Here is a 21,224-nt window from a genome sequence, read left to right as displayed (position 1 = left end):
AGCCGGGGGGCGGGGGTCAGGGGCCGCCCGACGGGGAGGCGCACAGCGTGGCCGGGAAGGACCCGCGTTCGCACACAAGTTCAGGGTGGACCCGAGACCGGGACGGCAGGGACGGGGCCGTGATTCAGCCGGCCTCCTTTCCCCTCCCCCACCCGCTCGCAGCCCCGACGCCCCTCCCCCCGGGGCCAGCCCCCGGGTTAGGGAGCGTCCGCACTTCTCCTTCCGTCGGTCGGGCCAGCACTCGGCCTTTTGTACAGGGTCTGCTCATTGGGCAGATTTGACAAACGCCCCGCCCAGAGCCCCGAACTGGCCAATTGCAAGGGGATTCACAGCGTGCCGTACGCGAGGGATCGTCACCTTGCTGCGACGCTTCGGGGATCCCTAGGCCTCAGTAGTCTTTGCTCCCCAGCCCCGGATCCTAGCCTCAAGGAGACCTCTGGGAGCCGTGCCCGGAGAGGTGCCCGCGGGGCATCCGGGGAGCCCTTGGAGATCTCGGCCTCTCCGTTACGCCGCCGCTCGCCGGTGTGTCCTCGGGTGGACGCGTGCCCCGCGAAGGGGAGTTTGCAGACGCTCCCTCACATCGGGGACGCGGCTCCTTTAAGAGCGCAGGTGTCCAGGGCGCCGCCTGACTGGAAATCCGCCCCCGGGTTGGGCTCCCGGGCCGGGCCCGGGACTCGGGCGCGCGGCGGCGGAACGCGGGCGGCGGGCGGCGAACGGCCTAGCGGACGGCGCGGGGCGGGCGGCGGCGGCAACGGGTTGCGGGGCAGGCGCGCGACGGGCAGGCCTCGCAGGCCCCGCCCCGCCCCGCCCGCTCCGGGGTCCTCGAGCGCTCGGGCTGCGCGCGGAGCGGGCTCGGGAGGGAAGTCCCGAGACAAAGGGAGCGCCGCTGCCGCCTCGTCCGCCTCGCTCGCCGGGCCGCGGCCGCCCGAGGTGAGCGCGCGGGGCGGACGGGCCGGGGGCCAAGCCTTGACGGGCCGCGGCCTCCACTGCCGTCGGGCTCGGCCGGGCGGGCGCCCTCCACCCGCGGCCCGGCCCGCTCCCGGGAACCGGCCCGCCCCGGGCTGCTGACGCCGTGGCGGGGGCCGGCCCGTTGGGCTCACCGACCCGCGGCCCGAACCCCGGCCCGTCGCGTCCCGGGGGTGCTGGGAACGTTCGCTCGGGCGCGCGCTCGGGCAGGTCGCAGCGCGCGGGTTGCGTCCGGGGCCGCAGACGGCGCCCGCCGCTCGGGCCGCGGTGACAGGAGCGCCTAGCTCTCCGCCAAGGCGGAGCGTTTCCGGGGTCAAGGTGTGCGCGCGAACCTGTGGCGCGTTCCAGCCCGGGAGAGGACGCACCGCACAAAGAGTGTAAAGCCGCGCGCTGCAGAAGCGCGGGCGCGTTTGGGGGGTGGCGTGTGATGCCTAGAAATGAAAACAAGTCCGAGCTCTTGCGCCTCCGGAGCTCCGCTTCCAGTTGGTGGGACAGTGTTAGCGCTCCCCTTAACGGGGAGATTTCCTCCCAAGACTGCTTTGTACCAATTGCACGGAAGCTGGAACTGGTAGTTAGGCGAGTAGGAGGAAGGCGAGGCAATGATTAGCTGGGATCGTGGTAACGGCCAGCACCTGCCCCTAAATCACGGAATTAACTGGTCTGGTTTGTATGATTCGGAAATAAGCTTAGTTCCTCAGTTAGCAAAGTTACTGTTCTGTGTTTGCCGAGCTGGCTTTTGTTGGTCTTTTTTTAAAGCCTGTAGTCCTAAATGTTTCTTGCTCTTAAGGAAACCGTGCCTTTGGATAGAAAACCTACCCAGCAAAAAAGGGATATGGATCCCAAGTTCGTCCTGACTTGTTTATGGCCTTTCGGGTGGTTTAGGCGTGAATTCTGTATCTTGTAGCACCTTTGTCTGGTGAGTCTTGGGCCCTTGCTTCAGTCTTTGGGCCCTTGCTTCAGAAATGGCTTGGGGTCCTGGGAAGTAATGTCAGGAAAGAACAGGGAACTGCAACTGGTTTGGAGTGTCTCCTGAGTGCAGGGTGCCTGCATCAGGTGAAGCCAGTGCCTTCCCCTGGGGAGTTTGTGTTTGCGTGAAAAAGACCCATCCAGGGCTGCTGATCCTTTATCAGTTTCATCCCCGGCCAACCTGTGAGGTCACAGTGCTGTTGTCCATTTTACAGGTGAGAAGGTTGAGGGTGGGAGAGAGAAGCCACTTGCCCACATGTACAGCCAGTAAGTGGCTCTGAAGTCTGTGCTGTCAACTAGAAGAGCGGGTTCAAGTACAGCCTGATCTGGAAGAAGATGCCGGCAGATTTCCAGGGTCTCCCTGGAGAACCCGGCTCCTCTCCTGCAGGCTGTCTCTAGCAGTTCATAGATATCTTATTTTCATATCTTATGATTTTGCTGTTCTAAAGTGTCTAGTAACACTTAACTGTTCCTTATGTGTCTCTCTGTTGTTTGGGGAAGGCAGATTCGATCCTAAGTGGGATTCTGAAGGAGTGGCTCCATGTTTTAATTAAAATGTACCAAATTGACCGCTTTCTCCTGGGGAGCAGGAGGCTAGATCTCTGCCTGGGACAGTGCAGGTGTGCACCTGTGGTTGTTTGCCCACGTGGTGGAAGCGGTCTTTTTGGTTCCCGCTCTGGTCCATTGGCACCCCTAAGGAAGGGGCTGCAGGAACTCCTGTGGGGATCCCCCCCCCATTACCTTTTGCACCTGAGACAGCCACAGCTGGTGCTTGGACAGGGCCTGCAGAGGCAGCTTTGTCCGTTGTTAGCAGCAGAGGTGGCCTGTGGTGGAGTCCTGGCACGCCGTCAGCAGACAGGCAGTGCTCAGGATTGCCCTGCTGGCCTCTCCTGCGTCCTGGCCCAGCCCTGCCCCTCCAGAGCAGTCCGAGTGCTGGCTTGCCCATTTCAGAATCCACGGATCCTCGGCATCCAGAGTGCTGCCCTGGGGCTCCAGAAACTAGTCTTGACGCCTGGCAGAGCGCAGACTCAGGAACCTCACGCCAGCTGCTTGTCTTCTGCTGAACTTCTGCGTTCATTAGTTCAGAGGTGGCTGCCAGCCTGTGCTGCGTGCTCTGCCCTGGCTGGTGAGGGGCTTGCTGTGGACATCCTCCACATCCCTCAAGCCCCCTGTGGGGGGGTCGTTCCCACCAGCCCTGGGGATGAGGTGGGGTTGAGTTCTATTTAGAAGAGCCATTTGAAGGGTTTGAGAAAGTCTCAGGAATGAAGGTTTTTCAGACTTTGGGGTTACTGCCCTAGCCCCCGACAAGAGAGAGTCTTAAAGACAAAAGCGGCTGTTGCTCTCCTGTGCCCTTATGCCCTGCATCTCCCCGCCTCCCTGAGGCAATCCCAGACCCTCAGGACCAGTGCCCACCCTTCCGGCTCTTTCTTATGTTCCTGCACTGAGCCCATTGCTGCAGGCTGTGTCCAGGCGGCCACCTGACCACCATTAGGACCCAAGTACTGCCCGTCTCATAGTCGTCCTGCTTTGTGTCTCCTGGCACCTAGCACTTCTCCCCATGTCATCTGTTTGGGCAGCGACACTCATACCGTTCCTCAATTTATGTTGCATGAATGAGTGAAAATAGCAGACAGAGGTGTGCCATCCAGAGAAGGAAATCCTAGACATGTTCCTGATGGTCAGGTCCACGGATGGGGAGGAAGCGGGCAGACCAGAGTTCTGGGGTTGGTGGGTGGCAAAGAAATTCTGTTTTGGGTGCAGGCCTGGTGTTACTTGTCTTGGACTTAATCTTGAGGTTGGGCAGGGTTATAGCCTTTTAGAAGGTGTACTCGGATCAGAGTACCACCAGGGCAACAGTTCCTGTCACCATGCCTGCTGAGTGGGGGGCTTTGTTTTTTTTATATATATAAATTTATTTATTTATTTTTGTCTGTGTTGGGTCTTTGTTGCTGCATGCGGGCCTTCTCTAGTTGTGGCAAGCTGGGGCTACTCCTCGTTGCTGTGTGCGGGCTTTTCATTGTGATGGCTTCTCTTTTGGAGCACGGGCTCTAGAGTGCAGGCTCAGTAGTTGTGGTGCAGGGGCTTAGTTGCTCCGTGGCATGTGCTCGACCAGGGCTCGAACCCATGTCCCCTGCATTGGCAGGGGGATTCTTAACCATTGTGTCACCAGGGAAGCCTGGGCTTTGATTTTTGACCCTCACTTTTTTTCATGATGACATGAGTATATGTGTTTCTTGATGACACACCACATCCCGTTGCTCTGGTGTTTTGCAGTAACTCACCCCACTTCCTGAGACCTGGGCTCCTGGGTGATGCTGGAGGCTGCGGTGGCCATCCCAAACCCGTCCCACCCCCCCGTCCCCACTATGCTTACTTCTTGGGGAGTTGTCCAAGAGCCAGATCCCCACAGAGTTCCTGGCTCCATGGGGCCACTGGGCCTGGGGACGTGCCCTTGTAACCGGTGCCCAGTGAGGTAGCTGCCCAGGGCCCCACTGATCGGCTGGTCTGCTGTTGCATTGTTGACCTGATCCTACCTCTCCTGCAGGAACGTGGGTGTGTTTGTGTTGTTTGAGGCCTGGGGGCAGAGTGTCCCAGCAGATGCTAGGACAAGGTTTTGATTTGGATTGCTGGAGCACTTGGGGGTCAGCTTGAGCCAAGGGAGGGGGCTGCAGGAGTGATTATGAGGCAGGGGCTGCAGAGAGGAGCAGCCCTCCTGCTGGGAGTGGGAAGACCCCCTGGGTTTGAGTTGAGGCTCCTCCCTCAGTGGGCAGGTTACTTCTGATCTTCCCTTCTCAGGTCTAAAACGGGCTTGGTGGTCCCCAGCTCTGGGTCAGGGCCAGCACAGCTGGGAAGCACGGCTGGTTTCCAGTTCTGTTTTTGGCAGAAGTTTGTTCTTCTGTGCCTGGTTGAGAGCCATGGTGTGGTTGCAGAGGGTGCACCATGTTGTCCTAGGGAACTCAAGGTGCTGGACCTCTTCCCTGCCAGAGGTGCAGAGGGGGCCTGTCCCCAGGCCCTCCAGTGCAAGCCTGCAGGGTGGAGGCAAGCCACCGGCCATGCATGTGTAGGATACACTCTCCTCTGTCTTGTTAAAGGCTTGCTTATTGGAAATATTTGATTCAGGGTATCTTTAATGTTCCCATGGACTCTGAAGACCAGCAAACACACTTGGGGTCAGATTCTCCAGCAAGTTTTCAGGTCTTAGTTGTGGCGTGTGGGCTTAGTTGCCCCACGGCACATGGGACCTTAGTTCCCTCATCAGGGATTGAACCCGCGTCCTGTGCATTGGAAAGCAGATTCTTAACCACTGGATCATCAGGGAAGTCCCAAAGGGTCGCGTTCTCTTGGGCAGAAGGAGGTTGAGGGCAGCAGGGGTTACGATAGAGTGCCACATGCCTGGTCTGCGTGCTGCATCAGGAGCACCTGGGAGATGGGCTAACAGCTCCGGTCGATGAATCTGAATGGTTGATGCCGCCAAGCCCCTGAGGGTCTGTGGTCCAGACGTGCAGGGGAGCCGATATTCGGGAGAGACCAGGAGTTTGAGTAGCTTGGCTTCAAGGCCTGCTCCCCCTTTTGCTGACTTTCCAAAGTCACTGGGAGACAGGTCTTGGCCCACTCACAACAGGCGGAGTGGCAGCAGGTCCTAGGGTGGGGCTATAGGATGAGAAAGTGGCAGGGGCCAGGGAAGGCCCGAACCCCCAGGCCTGGTGACAGGTGGGTCTGTTGGATGCTGGTGGAGGGTGGTGCTGCCTCTGGACTTGTGCAGCCCCCATCCCTTGCATGGTTAAACTGCTCTCTGACCAGGGCTGCCTTCCTCTTGGTTGCCTTCCAGGACCAGGGTTCTCCTCCTGGCCGGGCCTGAGTCTAGATTCTGAGCCCCCGATTCTGGGCCGGAGGGCTGCCAGCACCCCCACGTCCCAGCACTGGCAAAGGGGAGTGCTCAGTGACTGCCCCTCCCAGGTCTCAGGCCTGCGCTCTGGACGTCCCCATCTTGTCCCTGTCTTTGCTAAAGAGTCTGGTGGAATTAGGGTCCCTGTCACTCCAGCAGGTGCCACAGGACAAAGAGGGCAGGGCTAGTGGGCAGGTGGCTGCTGGGAGTGCACGGCGCCCCCTCCCCACGCAGCACCTGGCAGCTGTGTGACTTGGGCCTGGGGCTTTGCTTCTCTGGAGCTCTGTGTCATCATGAAATGCAAGTCACAGCACATGCCATGGGGGCCTGGGGATGGGAGACCCACTCCCTCTTCCCTGGTGAGCTGCCTACACCAGGAGGCTGGGAGTGCCCCCTCACCCCCGGGGTGTGGGGAGCTGTGACAGCTTGTCCAGAGCGGTGTGTGGGGCCGGGTGGGAACCTTGGTTTCCCTGCTTCTTGGAAGCGAGTCTGTTGGGCTGGGCCAGGCATGGGGTGAGGGGGCAGAGGGCCCATGGCTGCCAGTGCTCATCGCACACTCTGCCCGTCTCTTCTAGGGACGCAAACATGTCGGGGATCGCCCTCAGCAGACTCGCCCAGGAGAGGAAAGCTTGGAGAAAAGACCACCCATTTGTAAGGAAAGCTTTACTTCTGCGTGTGGCAGGGTGATGGTTTCCCCTTGACAAGAACATCAGATCCCTGCGGGTTGGCCATTTGGCCTCTGGGCTGATGCTGGCGGGTTTATCCCGGGAGCAGGGAACCAGCTGCCATGGCACTGATGTGCCCTGTGTTGTTTCCTCTCAGGGTTTTGTGGCCGTCCCAACAAAAAATCCCGACGGCACGATGAACCTCATGAACTGGGAGTGCGCCATTCCCGGGAAGAAGGGGGTAAGAGGGGCTGCCCCCCTTCAGAAGGACTCAGGTTCAAGTGTGTGTGATGATTGTGATGGTCACACAGGCCGTGGTCCCATCCCCTGGCCAGGGGGACAAGGTTAGGGTGACATGTGGCCCTCCTGGCAGTTTTAATTCAGAAAGGAGCTGGGCTGTAGCAGATGGGGAGGGGTGGCGTCATGCAGCCCCCCCTGCCACGTCCCAGGAGCAGGAGGAGCCCTGGAGGGGGTGGAGAGGGGCTGAGGTTGAAGCAGCACGGACATGGCGATGCTCTGGGGTGCAGGGGGTGTGGGTCTTGAGTCTGGGACACCTGCAGATCCTTAGACACACAGGCCCGGCATCAGCCACCTAAGACAGCCATGTGGGGCCCCGCGTATCCTACACTCATGGGCCACGGTGCTGCCTCCTCCGCTCACCTGAGTGTTTCTGGGTCCGTTAGGACTGGCACGTTGGAAGCATTTGGGAGGGAGGGTCTCTTCTTGGGTGAACTGGAAGGAAGGAGGAGACTCCTGAGGTGTCTGGGTGATGACAGGGCTTCATTGTCTCCATTTTCTCCTACCCATGGTTGTAAACATACAGCATGAGTAGGCCTGGGGGTGGCGGGTGAGGAGGGGTGTTGGGCCGTGGAACTGGGAGGTTGCCCACCCATGGGACCTGAGGGAGGAGCCTTGCAGAATGCCCCCCACGGGAGTCTCCCGCCAAGTCTTTGCTGTACCCACTCAGTGTCGGGGGGAGCCCCCCAGGGCCTCCTGTCTCTCCAGGGAAACCCCTTTCCAACTTGGGGGTCACGGAGGCCCCAGCAGTCCTGGTGGTGGGCTGTGAGCCATTAGGAGCCGCCTCTGGGGGGCCCTCACCGTCCTGGGGTGCAGCCGGAGCAAGCTCCTTGCCCCTCCTGGGCCCAGCCCACCGCAAAGGCCTGCAGCACACCTGATCACAGTTTTATTTCCCAACAGACTCCGTGGGAAGGAGGCTTGTTTAAACTACGGATGCTGTTCAAAGACGATTATCCATCCTCACCTCCGAAATGTGAGTAGAACGCAGTCCTCAGAAGTCGGTTGGCTTCTGCCTGTTCCAGCAGAGAGATCTAAGGTCCTCTTCAGAGAGCTTGGGCCTATGGAGCTTCAGTTATGTCCTGCTCTGCTCCTGGGGTGGCTCCAGGGACTCTGATCCCTGGGGCTGGTTGTGAATTTGAGTCTGTTTGTACCTCCAGTGGCTGGAGGTGCACATAATAGTCCCAGTCTCAGACCCAGAATCCCAGCTCTCATCACTGGGAGGTGGGCCCTTAGTGCCACCAAGTTCCAGCTCTGGATGGGGTGGCCATGCAGAAGGACCGCGGTCCAGAGCCTCACCCCCCAGAGGGTTTTGTTGCCTGTTAGAATTTGATACTTACGTGGTGCAGCGTGTGCACCCTGGGTGGATAGCGTGCTGAAGTCTCCAGAGAAGGCGGCAGGAAGAAAGGGCTGAGGCTGCATCTGAGATAGTGCTATGGCCAGACTGTCGGAACACATTTCAGCAAAACTCAGAAGGGGCCCCAGGTCCCTCCCCTTTTGTAGCTGGAAATCAGCAAATGCTATCTGTGTCTGGTTAATTGGGTGTGTTAACGCATGCCCCAGCATGTGAAGAGTGCCCCCGGCACCAAGACTGTGTCAGCGTTCACTCTGGTGGTCAGTAATTCAAGATGTCTGTTATAAAGGCACAACCAGAAGAGTTTCTAAAACGTAACAGTTAACCACTGGGATGGAGACTTGTTTCATTTGGGGTGGTTCTTTGCTGTTTGAATTTTTTTGCCACGTACAGGTATTACCTTAAAGAATATCTGTAATGAGGGACTTCCCTGGTGGCACAGTGGTTAAGAATCTGCCTGCCAATGCAGGGGACATGGGTTTGATCCCTGGTCTGGGAAGATCCCACATGCTGTGGAGCAACTAAGCCCATGTGCCACAACTACTGAGCCTGCACCCTGGAGCCCGCGTGCCTGGAGCCCATGCTCCGCAACAAGAGAAGCCACCACAATGAGAAGCCTGCGCACTGCAACGAAAGAGTAGCCCCCTCTCGCCACAACTAGAGAAAGCCCGTGCTGGCAACAAAGACCCAATGCTGCCCCCCAAAATTAATTTTTTTAAAAAAGAATATCTTTAATCAAGAAATGAGACATTGTAGCTACTTTCATCACTTCTATTCTACGTTGTATTGGAATTCCAAGAAGATAAAGCCAGGCAAGAAAAAGAAATCTCAGCAGAAGAACTGGAAGACAGGGCTGCAGACAATCTTTCTCTGAGTCTCATGATTGCTAAATAAAAGACTAATTCACAAAATTTTTTATTTAATTTGAAAGGGGGGATTTCCGTGGTGGTCCAGTGGTAAAGAATCCACATTCCGATGCAGGGGACATGGGTTCAAACTCTGGTCAGGGAGCTAAGATCCCACATGACGCGGGGCAGCTAAGCCTGCGCACCACAACTACTGAGCCTGCGTGCCGCAAACTACAGAGCCACGCCCTCTGGAGCCCACGTGCCACAGCTAGAGAGAGAAAACCCGCACACCACAACTAGAGAGAAGCCTGCATGCTGCAACGAAATATCTTGCATGCCCAACAAAGATCCCACGTGCTGCAACTAAGACCCAATGTAGCCAAAAAAATAATAAAATAAATAAAAATTTAAAAGGGAATTCTCTGGTCCAACTTGCACTGCCAAGAGCGTGGGTTCAATCCCTGGTCGGGGAACTAAGATCCCACAAGCCCCGAGGCGTGGCCAAAAAAAAGACCTCTCTGCTGAAAATGATCAGATGTTTCTGCAAGGATCAGGGACAGCCTTGATCCCTGGCAGGACAGGCTGTGTGCACAGCTCAGAAGACTGTGAGTGCATGTGCCTCTTCTCTCCCAGCTCTTCTGCAGGTTCAGTGTGATCCCAGTCACAACACAAGCAGACTTTTTTGGAAACTGTCATGCAGACTCTAACATGCAGGAAATGCAGGGTGCTGAGAACAGCCATGCCCTTGGAGATCTGCGAGGGGGATTGTGAGGCCTAGGCTGAGGCTGCTTGGGTGAGGAGAGCACCCAGACCCGTAGGACGGCAAGATGGAAAGTGGGCTGAGACCTGCTGCAGGGACACTGAGACGCAGGGCTGCAAGGCAGAGTCCAGAGAGGCCAGCCGTGTACAAGCTTGGCTGATGACAGAGGCAACTTTGGGAGGCATGGGGGGCCCAGTGGAAGGAGAGCTCGCTCTCCTGCGGATCTTGGTGCCCAGTGGGAAGTACAGCTGTGGAGGAGACGGGAGGATCTCTCCATCACGTGGGCGGGCTGAGAGCACTTCAACCATAAGGAGAGAAAGGATGAGCTGGACTGCATTTAAATCAAGACCATCTCCTCACCAGGAGACACCAGTGAGAGTGAGGAGGACAGAGATGGGATGTGTTTGTCAGTTCTCGTTCCAAATAGATCAAGAGCATCTGAACTTCAGTGAGAAAGGGCAGACCACCATTAGCTCAGGCCCTTCACAAAAGAGGCTCTCCACCCAGCCAGTGGGCACAGGAGAAGGTGCCTGACCTCATCACCAGACACTGCAAGTGACAACCCAGCGGGAACAAGCAGGCAGTGGGGAGGGAGGGGCCCAGCTCTAGAGAACACTTCCCTCAGAAAGCTCTCGGTTTGTCTACTGAGGCCACAGTTAATGCCTGCCCTGGGACGGGCTGTTCACTGAGGAGAGACCCAGTGCAAGTGTGCACACCAAAAGGCCTGGGCAGCGTGTGTCCAGAAAAAGCTGGGGGCAGAGCAGGTGTCTGGTCACAGTAGAATGGACAGATGAACAGTGGGACAGTCTGCAACAGAGAGAAGGAAGAGTCTATGAGTGTTCGTGACATGAGTGAGTCTCCCAGATGCCAAGGAGCTGGACCAGGTTCCATTTGTGGAGGTCAGCAGTCCATGTGATGGCAGTGTTAGGAGTCATGAGAGTGACCTGGTGCAGAGGGAAGGCAGCCAGTGACCTGAGATGGGGCTGAGGAGCTGGGAGGTGCTGGGAGACAAATAACTGACAAAGGGCCTGTGTCCTGTGTATATAAAGAGCATCTGCAAGTCAACAAGAAAAGTGTGAGAGGTTTAAAGAAGAGCTTCTCCAAAGAAGCAGCAAGTGCATCTCAGGGAGTGAAAGGAAATGCAAATCAGAACCATGAGAGGCAGCCACTGTCATCAGGGTGGCTGAATTCCATGGCTGACACTACCAGGGGCTGGCAAAGTCACAAAGCGTGGGAACATGCAGACCCTGCTGGCGGCATGTAAGTTGGTACAGCCGCTGTGGAAATAAGCAGTATCTACTCAAGTTCAACACGGACACCTTGCAGTCCAGCATTTTCACGTTGAAATACGTGCACTAGAATTCACGTTCAGGAATGTTTGCAGCTTCAGTTGTAGTAGCTCACATGTGCACCTATGGTGGGGTGGGCAGGTCCATGGGCAGCTTCTCCCAGCGAGGCCTGTGTGGTAGCAAGGTGCAAACTGACCCCTGGGTGTAGAGCCGCAAGTCCTGGTCTGGGGGCGGGTGTACAAGTTGGGATAATGAGGCAGTTGAGGGAGGGAGTTTTCTGGAAGCTGTTGGTATGAGTGGGTGTGTTCATTTTTGGTAATTCATCAAGTGTACTACACTTGCTGAACTTTTCTGGGTATAATTAAATAATGTTTTAAAAATCAAGAGAAAGGGGGAAAGTGCCCAGATGAGAGAAAAACACTAACACGTTAAGTGAGTTAACGGACCCTGGGTGGGGCTCATTATGGCAATTTTTTCCTGCCCTTTTTTTTTCCCCTTTTTTCTTTATTCTTTTTGTCAGTGTCACAAGGCATGTAGGATCTTAGTTCCCCAACCAGGGGAACCACGTCTCCTGCAGTGGAAGCGCAGAGTCCTAACCACTGGACCATCAGGGAAGTCCCTCATGCTCTCTTATGTTTTCAAATTTCCTACATGTATTTTTTCTTTTTCTTTTTTTTTCTTTTTTTTTTTTAAAGAAAATTACCCTTTTTTGCTTTGTGTTATTTTGTTTTTGAAGAAAGAATGTGGGGTCAAAAGCCTCTGTTTTGAAGCAGGATGATCTGCTTTGAAAATGGCCACTTGTTTGGAAGGGCCTCTGAGTTTCTGCCCTTGGCTCTCCCGCAGGTCCCTCCTCACCTGCTGCAGCAGCCCCTTCCCATCTTTCTGAGTCAGGCCACAGCCCGGCTGGGAGGACATGGGGGCAGCCATCCGGGGCTCTGTGCTCTGACTGCCAGCCACCCCGGGTGGGGTCCTGGGAGCACATGGCTTCCTTTCTGAGTCTGTCAGGAAGGCGGCTGCTTACTCCTCCCACCTCGGGGCCAGTTTCGTTTTTCTAAGTAGTTCTTAGCCAGGTGTCTGGTGACCAGCCAGGTGCCCCAGTGTAGGGGGAGAGGCAGCGTCGGGGCGCAGGACATTACTTGGTAGGAAGACACCTGCCACCAGAAACATGTTTCTTTCATTCCCTTTGCTCCAGGCAAGTTTGAACCACCGTTATTTCATCCAAACGTGTACCCCTCGGGCACAGTTTGCCTGTCCATCCTGGAGGAGGACAAGGACTGGAGGCCAGCCATCACGATTAAGCAGGTATGGAGTGTGAGCTCCCTCCACCCTTCAGGGCCCGAGGGCCAGTGGTCCTCCATCCTGGGAAAGTTTGCCTTTGAACCCGCCGGCCTCCCACCTTGCTGTGCTTGTTTTGTCTCTTACGCAGATCTTATTAGGAATACAGGAACTTCTAAATGAACCAAATATCCAAGACCCAGCTCAAGCAGAGGCCTACACGATCTACTGGTTAGTAGCAATCCAACCCCGTTTGCTGCAACTTCTTGGCCTCCCTGAAGTCTGGTCTAGGCTGCCCCTGACAGCCTGGCTGGGAGGCAGCAGTGGTGGGGGTGAGACACGGCAGCCGGGCTGTCCTGCAGCCACGGGAGCTGCGTGTGCAGAAACAGGTGACCCGCGGGGGTGTGTGTGTCAGGAAGCAGAGCTCAGGTGTTGGCCACTTTGTGTCTGAGCTGTGGCCGGGCTGGCCCTGGGACTCTGGTCTAGCTCAGAGGGAACGTCCCCCTGAGTGGGGCCCTGAGGGAGGGATGTCCAACAACTCAGCTCAACCAGGGACCCCAGACCTCCCACCTTGGCCCTCTTGCTGCTCTCCCCATCTCCTCTTCTTGGTCCCACCTGGGTGTGGTGCCTCCCATGGGGGTGGTCAGTGGGGGTGTGATGATCAGGTTGCTCTTGGCCACCCAGCTGCTGTGATCCCTACCCCCCAAACCCCCAGTGCCAGGTGTCCACTCCATGCCTGGCTCTTCCCCACATGGCATGTGGGTCCTGCTTCCACTCTCCATGATGAGGGAGGAGGCCTGGTATGACGTAGTTGTGGTGAGCAGTGGTTAAATGTGGCATGTGGGCCTGTGGTCCTCCCCAGGCTGGTCTGGATGGGGCCTTAAGCTAGGCTGGGGCTCTGACGCCCACTGCTCCATCTGACCACGTTTAGAAACCCAGGCCCACACCTGAGGAGAATAGGGGAACGGAGCATAGCGTTTTCTGAGGGCAGTGCCCAGGTGCCCCAGTGGCCTGGGACCCAAGGGGCTGGCCCTCGGGAGAGACCAGGCAGGGGCCTGTTCCTTCCTAGAGGGCATCTGGAGTGAGAGGTGGAGGGTAAAGCGGAGGCTGAGACTCTCCTCGGGCTGCTCTGAGCAGCTGGCACCCCAGCTGTTCCAAGTCCACCCGAGAGAAGCACCACATTGCAGGAGAGGTATTTCTCTTCCCAAGATGGCTCAGGTCTCTGGGCCCAGCCCAGTGTTGTCTAAGGGCAGAAGACATACCCCGGCAGGGCCAAGGTCCCAGAGCCCCCTGGCCCACCCCCTCTGGACTTCAATCTGGCCGCCTCCCTGGGGCTTCCCACCAGGGGGGCATTGCTCAGTGGTTCGAGTGGAGCGTCAGCGACTCCTGCCCTGACCTCAAGCTGGGCGCTGTGTGCTTTCACTGCTGCGCCCCGTTGGCCCGCACCCTTTGTAAATAAGGCCACTGGGGTACTCATTTGAGCTGAGCTCTTGTGACGGAGGCGTGTGGCCCTCGAGCCTGAGATGTCTCCTTGCTGCTCATAGAGCAGAGCTGGGTTTTCCTGTGTTGGTGGCAGTGGCATGTGGCTGAGGTACCATGGGACACTGTTCTGCACCGTCAGGCGCCGAGGCTCTTCTGGTTATGTGGTCGGTGCTGGCCCAGGCTGGTGGCGTCTGTCCGCATTCCCACCTTGCATCCAAAAGGTCACAGGGCATGTCCTACGCTGGCAGGTGCCTGCAGCCCCATCCTGGCCTTCACCTGGTCAGTGGTGGAGCTGGACTTGATTGTTACGCCCACTCCTTCCACAGCCCCCTGGCCACTGCTTCCGCCCTGGGGCTGTGGTGGCCTGAGCTTGACACAACACTGGGAGCCTTGGTCAAAGGTCAGGGGCCGGGGGTGGGTGCGCTCTGGGTGCGCTCAGACCACTGTAGGCGCTGGTCCTGTGACCTCGCTCTCCAGCTCTCAGGGCCACACCAGCCTCCTTGGCGCTGGGCCAGCACAGGGCCGCACCAGCAGCTCTGCTTCTCCCACTGCTGGCGCTGCAGCTATTCCCCAGGGAGGCCACAGGCAGGGTCCTGGGCACTGGAGCTGTCGGCGCCGTGGTGCAGCTGAGGAGCTTCTGCCACCCCACGCCTGGGCTGTGGTTGGTTACAGCTGGGCCTCAGGTCATGGGCTATGCTCTGAGGGGCCTCGCTGGTTACACAGCACAGCTTGGAAGGACCCCTGACTTTCTTACTGGGGGCTTTGCACACCTTCGTGAGGGTCGCTGACCAGCCCCAGCACTGGGTGTCCAGGAACCCTGTCTGCAAATGTCTCCCCTCTGGGCAATTCACACTGGCCCCTTTTATCAGCAGTGGTTCTCACCCTAGAGCCCCAGCTGGGGTCCTGTCTGGCCGCCGTAAGCTGCCTGCACCTTCTCCCGCGGTACTGAGAGCCGAGGGCAAACCCCGCAGAGGTTTGTGTCTGGTTTTGAAGCAGGTGGTACTGGGAGATCTGTTTCCTCCAGTGACAAGTATGATGGATGCTGCCTCAGAGGTAGGGAAAGAAGCTGCTGGTCGCTGGCTAGACCGGTAAACCCACAGGGCTCACCCTCCTCCCAGTTTGGCCCAGGACCGGTACCCCTGAGACCTCCTAGCCCATGCGCTCCAGGCTTCCTGGGCGCCCTCGGGCAGCAGCCACACCTTCTAACATGTCTTTCTTTTGACCTCCTCAGCCAAAACAGAGTGGAATACGAGAAAAGGGTTCGAGCACAAGCCAAGAAGTTTGCTCCCTCATAAGCAGCGACCTGTGGCATCATAAAAAGGAAGGGATTGGTGTGGCAAGAACTTGTTTACAACATTTTTGCAAATCTAACGTTGCTCTCTACAATTACTGGTCACCTGGGGAGGGTTGGGCGGGCGCCATTTTCCATTTCCGCCACTGGTACAGTCTCGGCTCGCTGAATCGCCCAGTTTTTCATACAGGGTCTCTTCCTTCAGTCTTTTGTATTTTTGATTGTTATGTAAAACTTGCTTTTATTTTAATATTGATGTCAGTATTTCAACTGCTGTAAAATTATAAACTTTTATACTTCAATGAGTCCCAAGGAGCTAGTTCCTTTGCTCGTGGATGCAGGCATGCTTCACGCCGTCTAGAGCTGCACTTAGCCTTCAGCTGGCTGCACGAAACAGAAAATCAGACCTGCCCCGCCGCCTCCTCTCCCAAGAGCCCGGCTTGTGTTGCTTACGAGCCTCAGATCCACAGTCAGCCAGCGTCGCGTTTCCGCATCACTTCCTTTGTGTTTATATGGCGTTTGTCTGTGTTGCTGTTTAGAGTAAATAAACTGTTTATATAAAGGTTTTTGTTGCATTATCATCATTAAAAGTGAGGAGGTGACCTCAGTGTGCCCAGCACCCCCCACTTGGCCCCATCCTCTGTAAATAGTGCTGTGTATTCTGTCCCCCCGATGCCGGGGCTCTGGGTTGCAGAGTGCTAGAGTTCTGGTCTGGTCAGGTTGGAACTGGCATCAAGACCCTTGTAAAGCTCGCACCGCCTGGGCCATTAGGAGGATGAGGTGCCTAACCCAGGCCAGGTGGGCCCAGGGAGACTGCTGTTCAAGCAGCTCGCCCCCTCAGTGCCATCGCAGGCGGTTGAGGGTGGCTGGGCCCTGGCAATGGAGCGCAGCCTGCGGGTGAGGCGTGTGGCCTCCTCTTGCCCATCAGCGCCCTGGCCTCAGCAGCTGCCCCAGCCTTTACATGTAGCACCTGTGCCATCCTTCCCCATAACTCCCACCATCCCCCACTCCTGTGCTTGTGCATCAGTGTCCCCCTGTCCCCGCCAGGCGCAGGTGGTCCTGGCACCAGGACACCCTGAAAGAACAACCCAGCTACCGCCTGCCCATCAGGCTCTTCCCTTTTCCAGAAGCATCTGATCCTGCTCTGCCCGGAGGCCGCTCTCCAAAGCACCATGAGGCCACTGAAGCTGCAGAACTTCCTCGACATCCTCGACGCTGTCAGAAGCAGGCCTGGGTCCTGGCTCAGCAGGAGGTGCTGAAGATGGAGCCGGGAAGTGGCAGAGGGGGCCGGGCCCATGTCCTGCACCCCGGCACTGCCAAGGCGGGTACTTGGCCTCCAGGTCCCAACGAGGCCTGGAGCCGGCCTGCCCTCCCACTCTGAAGACCCTTGCTGGGGGACCCCTGCACCTGTGGCTCTGGCCCACAGACCCAGGGGCAGGGTGATCCCCATAGGAGCTCAAGGAGGACTGGTCACCCAGGCCCCTGGTCAGGAAGGGCCAAGGCTCGCCTTGGGAAACGTGTGGCCCAGCAACAGGATCGTGGTGGAAGTTGGGGGCCCCTGAGCCCATAGCACATGTGGCTCAAGGCCCCAGTGCCTTCCTTCCCAACTCACTGAGCTGGATGTGTCGAGTTGCTGAGCTCCCAGTTTGATGTATTCAATGTGTTGGGCACAGAGAGCCTTGCGGGGATCCAATGGGTTGTGTACTTGTAGCCTCTCCCAGAATGTCTTATTTTGTAATGACCGAACTACTCTTAGTAATAGTTATACATGTATATGGTTAATATATATGGAAATTCAATATATTTTCTAGTTAAAGCATTCTAAAGTAATCAGTGTTTCTAGCAAATTGTAGTGACTTCGGCTAATGAAATGTCCTTTGGTGGCACAGTCCTTGGCTTAACAAAGATGTGAATCTTGTAACACAAGAACTATGAAATGCGATGATCCTGTTTCTACTGTAAGGGAAAAGCGTGTGTTCCCAGCATGAAGCGCCTAATAATTAGTAAGGAATTGTGGGCAATAGATTAACCACTGTATCTAAAAATCCTCTAATTAAAATATTTCCACTAACTGCTGCCTGCAGGGTGTCCTTTTCCTGCTCCGTCTGCACAGGCTGCCTCATGGTCAGTGTCAGGGGAGCCAGGCTGGCCAATTCCAGGGTCCTGTGCTGCTGGCCCAGGAGCTGCTGGAGCCGCCTCCTCCCTAGGCTTCCAGCATCAGACTCAGTGACCTGCAAATGGCAAAGGGTGACATTCCCTAGAGCCAAGGTTGAATCCCCCGGTCTGTGCCTCTGAGGCTGGGGCGTGGGCAGCCAAGGCTGGGCCCACATCCTGCACTGACCCCTGGCCCTGTCCCGCAAGTCTCGCCTGTACCTCCCTGGCCTGCTGGAGCAGTGTTCCCCCCATGGGGACCTCCTTCTCACTGCCAGGGCGGACCTCCCCGGGGCACCAGGATGCCGTCCTCACTGTGTCAAGGTGCCTGTGAGCCCTTGGCTCAGACCCTGACCAGGCCCCTGGGATAGTGTGTCCAGGACTGACTTGGGCCAGGCTGTTACACAGGTGCGGAGCAAGGAACCCAGCATTGGGGCTTCTAGGAGAACTTGACTACAGGTAGGACAAGCTGGAGCCTATCTCCCCAGGAACCACTCTGCCTGGAGCCCAGATAGGCTCCTGGCTGGGCTCTGGGTCCCTGGGGGTCCCCCCCGGCCTCCCTGGACTGTCCTGGCCAAGTCAGCACCATGTCCTCACACCTGCCCACCCCCATGAGGCCACCTTGCTCCCTGACCAGGTGGCCCAAAGCCCTCCTACCATATATCAGGCCCTGCCTCCAGTTTGAGGTTTCCATGGCAACATGTTGCCAGGTTGGAGGCCCCCCACCCCAGCACTGACTTGGGCTGGCTCCAACTGGTCTAAGCCAGCTCCAGCAGGGAGGGGACCAAGGAGTGCTGGTCCAGATCTGTCCCCAGCTGACCCTGGCGCTGAGCCTGGGGTTGTCCTGCCTCAGTGGTCAGGAGGCTCATCTGGAGGCCTCCAGACTACTGTGACCCCATCTACAGAGGCCATGGGCCTGGTGGAGGAGCTAGAGCACTGGGTCCCATCCACCCTTAGTTCCTCAGGCCCTACGGACTTTGCCACTTGCCCAAAGCCTCGGGCCTCAGTCAGGAAGCTGTTTTATCTGAGCTTTTAGAAGAAAATAATGAGGGAGCAGCAAAAGAAAGTTGCAGGGCCTCAGCCTGGGTCCTTCCCTCCCAGCCTCTGCTCTTACAGGTGACCCATCCCAAGGGGGTCTTTCTTGTCTTGAGGAAGGAATCTGGGGCCCCAGAGCCAGGACGAGTGCCTCAGCCTCCTGTGTGCAGAGGGATGTGCATGGAGGAGCCAGGCATCTGACCCATTCCCAGCTCTGCCGCCAGTCTCCTGGGCCTCACGGAGACCTGCAGAGCCCTGGCTGGGCTGCTGCTCTGTCCCCACCCCCAGCCCCACAAAAACCTCAGGCCTGAAGCCCCAGAGCACCCAGCCTGGCACAGGCTCCACCTGGGCAGGTGCTGGAAGCAGGACCCCCACTGGGCTTCTGGTTAAGTGCCCCAAGCAATCACATGTGGACCAGACCCCCTCTCACCCTGGAGCCACCACTTCTGCTGGCAGAAGCACCCAGGATAGCACAAGCAATGGGACAGATTCCTGCAGTCCCTCAGGGTCCTCCAGCCCAGGGCAGGCAGGGACCCTGACCTGATTCCCCGGGCTATGTGCCCATGAGTTCCCTGTGATCCACCTCCCTTCCCGCTTTTCCTGCCATTGTCCTCTGACAGGTGCTATGGGGGGTCAGAGAGCTGTGGGAGGAGACTGACTGCTAGGAGGCTGTGCCTGCAATTTCAAGGGCTGCCACCATAGGGCGTGATTTCATGCATTATTAAAAGTGATGGCAGTGCCCTGGACTTACCAGGATGCCTCTCACCTCTGAGGCCCCTTCTCCCTGCCCATCAGCAGCCATCAGAGTGTTTGCCCAGAGCCTGGTGATTTTCTCCTGGCCCTAAGGAGGAAAAGCCACTCACCCTGTCTGCCAGCCCCTTTCCAGCTGGAAGCTCCAGGAGTAAACCCACCTCCCCACAAGACCCACAGAGCCCTGATCCCCATAGGCAGGGTGTCTTGTCCCCTAACTCCTGTGCATGCCCCGAGCTGCCCCCTCACAGCCCATCGAGCTCAGAACCACCGTGGGGGGCCTGGGGCAAGGAGGCCAAGGTAAATCCTTCAGCTCGAGGCCTGAGGTGCAGGCACAGGGCAAGAGGCATCCCTCCCTGTCCTCTCCTGGCTGTGGGATCACACAAGGATGAGCTTAAACCTCCAACCTGCGGAGGCCAAAACTAAGTCCCTGAAGGAAAGAGCCCCTCCCAAGGCCACTGGAGGGTCCTCGGCAATGGTGGCTCCAGTTCCCATCCCCCGTGGACTGGAGGAGCTGCAGCTGACTCTAACCAGCACTTGTTCCGCGGTAAGACCATCCCCTTCCCCTGCTGAGAGGTGGGCTCTGCTGCTGCTATCTCCGTTTTACTAATGAGGGAAACTGAGGCCCAAGGCAGTGGAGGAGTGTGGCAGGGCAGGAGTCTGATCCAGGAGGTGCACGAACGGGACCATTACTCCCTCCCCAGGAAATGTTTGTGGAGGGAAGGACCCTGAGGATTATGCTTTCCTGGGGAAACAGAGGCCCTGAGCTGGGTTTGGGACCCAGCCTGTTGTTGTGTAGCCCTGGACAAGCCCTTTCGCCTCTCTGGGCCCCTCTGGGCCTCAGTTTCCCTACCTGCAAAAGAGAGTGGTGAGGTCTCCAGGCGCCCTCTGCGCCGACAGGCTGCGTAGTGTTAGTCTTAGGGGCTGGTGCATCTTTGTGACGTCGCTGGCCCCCAGCCCCTTAGCTCCCGTCAGAGCCTGGGATGGGGGTGTGAGTAGGGGCCCCCTCCACTGTCAGCTGCCCCTCCTAACTTCCTGTTTACAGTAGCTGCAGACTCTCCTCTCTTCACCCCAAAGCCATTAGGATCACCATGGCAACCAGGCGGTGTTTGTTCCAACAGGTTGGCAGAACCTGATGCAAGACTGCAGAGGTGGGGGTCATCAGTTACAAGACCCTGGCTCAGGATCAGGACCTGCCAAATCCCCAGGGAAGGACATTAGCTGTCCCCAACCCATTCCCATCCCCTGCAGAAGGAAGCCAAGGGGCAGCTGGTGGCGTGGGATCCAGGCCCCTCCCCCTGCTCACCTGACTCATCTGTCCCAAGCCATTGTGCATTTCCTGAGCACCCCCGCCCCCATCTGCCTGGCTGTGCTGGGTCAGGGTGGAAGCAGGGCCTGGGGCCAGAACTTCCAGAAGGAGAACCCACAGACAGGGTGCTGTCTCCCACCCTGCAGGGCTGTCTTCCCTGAACCAGGTGGTTCTGTGTCTCATCCTGCAGACAGGCACGCATGGTATGGCTGTGAGTCTGGGTCTAGAAATTGAGACAGGTGGTGGCCCCATCCTGGGGCGAGGGGAAGCGCCTCGTCTCCTCTGGACTGGGGAATGAAGAAAGCACAGGTGGGCTGCCTCCCAGCATGCAGCTCTGTTCTGGAACCCTGCTTCTCCAGACTCTGGCCCTCTCCTAAGGTCAGCTGACCCCTGGCCTCCCCAGAGCCAACTGTCTTTTGCCTCTGGGTCTGAGCTGAAGTGGGTTCCAGGTCTGTCTATTCCCCAACTGGCCTGGAGTCCCTCCATTAGAGACGAAGTCTTTGGGGTGAAAACTTCTCCAAACCACAGTCTTGATCTCCAAGTAAAAGGTGCTCTGAGGGTCCAGCAGGATCCGCCAAAGGCAGGGCTGGGATACAGGGACCCTGTGCATCTCTGACAAGTTCAGAACCTCTGAGCAGCCCCCAGGGTTCTCCAAGTGTGGTGGGAGGAGCCTCAGATGATGGGGCCCCAGCCCAGACTTTGGGAATCAGCAGGTCCGGGGTGGTCCGAGCAATCTGTTTTTACAAGCTCTCCAGGTGACCACGGTGCGGTGGAGGGGCACCGAGGATGGGCTGGGAACGGCGCTAGAGGGGGTCCAGCCCATGACGGCGGTTCCAGCCAGAGGGGCAACCCAGCAAGCGACCCAGCATGGGCCATGGGGTAGATCACCCCAACAGTTGATCA

General features: G+C 57.6%; 1 protein-coding gene and 1 long non-coding RNA gene across 3 annotated transcripts; one reads left to right on the top strand and one right to left on the bottom strand.

The window, feature by feature from the left end:
* The first annotated feature begins 333 nt into the window (after nt 1-333).
* On the top strand, nt 334-15,638 carry UBE2I (ubiquitin conjugating enzyme E2 I). 2 transcript variants are annotated; one of them, XM_067012801.1, is made up of 7 exons: nt 334-522; nt 6,394-6,469; nt 6,641-6,724; nt 7,681-7,753; nt 12,221-12,330; nt 12,455-12,534; nt 15,017-15,638. In XM_067012801.1, exons 2-7 carry the CDS (start codon nt 6,404-6,406, stop codon nt 15,078-15,080), a joined length of 477 nt encoding a protein of 158 aa, XP_066868902.1. In that variant the 5' UTR covers nt 334-522; nt 6,394-6,403; the 3' UTR covers nt 15,081-15,638. The 2 variants fall into 2 exon arrangements, with proteins under 2 accessions (XP_066868902.1, XP_058894489.1); XM_059038506.2 differs by lacking the exon at nt 334-522 and adding an exon at nt 797-930.
* Nucleotides 15,639-16,865: 1,227 nt separating this feature from the next.
* Nucleotides 16,866-21,003, bottom strand: LOC136792539 (uncharacterized). The gene is made up of 3 exons (XR_010836475.1): nt 19,866-21,003; nt 19,014-19,103; nt 16,866-17,307 (listed from the first exon to the last, which is right to left on the bottom strand). It is a non-coding gene; the product is annotated as an uncharacterized lncRNA (long non-coding RNA).
* Nucleotides 21,004-21,224: the final 221 nt, after the last annotated feature.

The sequence above is a fragment of the Kogia breviceps genome, chromosome 14, assembly GCF_026419965.1.
Source record: "Kogia breviceps isolate mKogBre1 chromosome 14, mKogBre1 haplotype 1, whole genome shotgun sequence".
Classification (NCBI taxonomy): Eukaryota; Metazoa; Chordata; class Mammalia; order Artiodactyla; family Physeteridae; genus Kogia; species Kogia breviceps.
The sequence above is the reverse complement of the archived record's forward strand: the minus strand, read 5'-3'. Positions and strand labels throughout refer to the sequence as shown.